Raw genomic sequence first — 1,070 nt, 5'->3', positions numbered from 1 at the left:
GAACGCGAGGAGGACGGCCAGCATGCACCCAATGGACCAGAACGATTCGAGCAGCACGACCATGCGGCCGCGGACGGGCGCCGGCGCGAGCTCCTGCACGAGCGTCGACGCCACCGGAAGCTCGCCGCCGAGGCCAATGCCACCAACGAAGCGACACGCGAGGAGGAGCCCGTAGCTCGTCGCGGCGCCGCAGATCACCATCGACACCATGAAGATGAGCATCGTGAGCATGAACATGGGCTTCCGCCCGTACACGTCGGCGAGCATGCCAAAGGCGATGGCGCCGACAAACGAGCCGGCAAAGGCCGCCGACCCGAGGAGCCCAATTTGGTGCCCCGAGAGCGCCGAGCCGTCGCTGTTGCGCACGTCGAGCTGCCAGCCTTTCGCGCCGAGGTACGTGAAGAGGAACGTGTCCATCGAGTCCATCGCCCAGCCAAGGCCCGTCTTCCCGAGGAGGCCCCAGTAGTAGCCCGAGATGCCGAGACAGCCGCCCAGCGGAAGGTTGTCGAGCCGATGCGCAATGCACTGGACGGACGTCATTATGTTGGTCGAAAAATATATACTGCGGTGTGGGGGCGTCAGAGCAGGAACGGGTGTGTCACAAGAGCACGGACGAGATGGAGAACGCGCCGAGCAACCACAGAAGTGTTGAGACTCCCGGCGTATAATGCGGAGATAGCTCGGCGGGGATGGCGACGCCGAGCTACTTTGCGGCAGAATGGACGAGTGTAGCATGCTCGATACGGCTGGGTTTGGGAATAAATCGTTGGTTTTTCATGACCGCTCGTCGGAAGATCGCTGCACGTGGCGGATGCACACGACCAGTGAAGGTGCTTGCCCGACGTCCGAGCCGGTTGTGCGCAGCAGCGTCACGGGTCCATATGCCATCCTGCTTTCTGGCCGCAAGCTCCTCCAACAACACTCGTCCCAGTACGAGCAACCTTGCATTCAACCTATCATTTGTATCATTTGCGTGCGATGACGCGCGTACTGTCGATTGTTCTGGAGCTGGTGATGCACAGCAAGTTTATCGACGCTGACTGACACCACTGCAGTACAGTAGTGTAGCA

At 60.9% G+C, this 1,070-nt stretch overlaps 1 protein-coding gene across 1 annotated transcript; it reads right to left on the bottom strand.

Annotated features, from left to right (window-relative positions):
* Window positions 1-15: 15 nt before the first annotated feature.
* Window positions 16-540, bottom strand: SPRG_18680 (hypothetical protein; the record flags this gene model as incomplete). The annotated part of the gene is made up of 1 exon (XM_012358119.1): window positions 16-540. A coding segment is annotated over one exon (525 nt), but the record flags the coding sequence as incomplete, so codon positions are not given.
* Window positions 541-1,070: the final 530 nt, after the last annotated feature.

This window comes from Saprolegnia parasitica (assembly GCF_000151545.1).
Source record: "Saprolegnia parasitica CBS 223.65 unplaced genomic scaffold supercont2.1377, whole genome shotgun sequence".
Classification (NCBI taxonomy): Eukaryota; Oomycota; class Saprolegniomycetes; order Saprolegniales; family Saprolegniaceae; genus Saprolegnia; species Saprolegnia parasitica.
The sequence above is the reverse complement of the archived record's forward strand: the minus strand, read 5'-3'. Positions and strand labels throughout refer to the sequence as shown.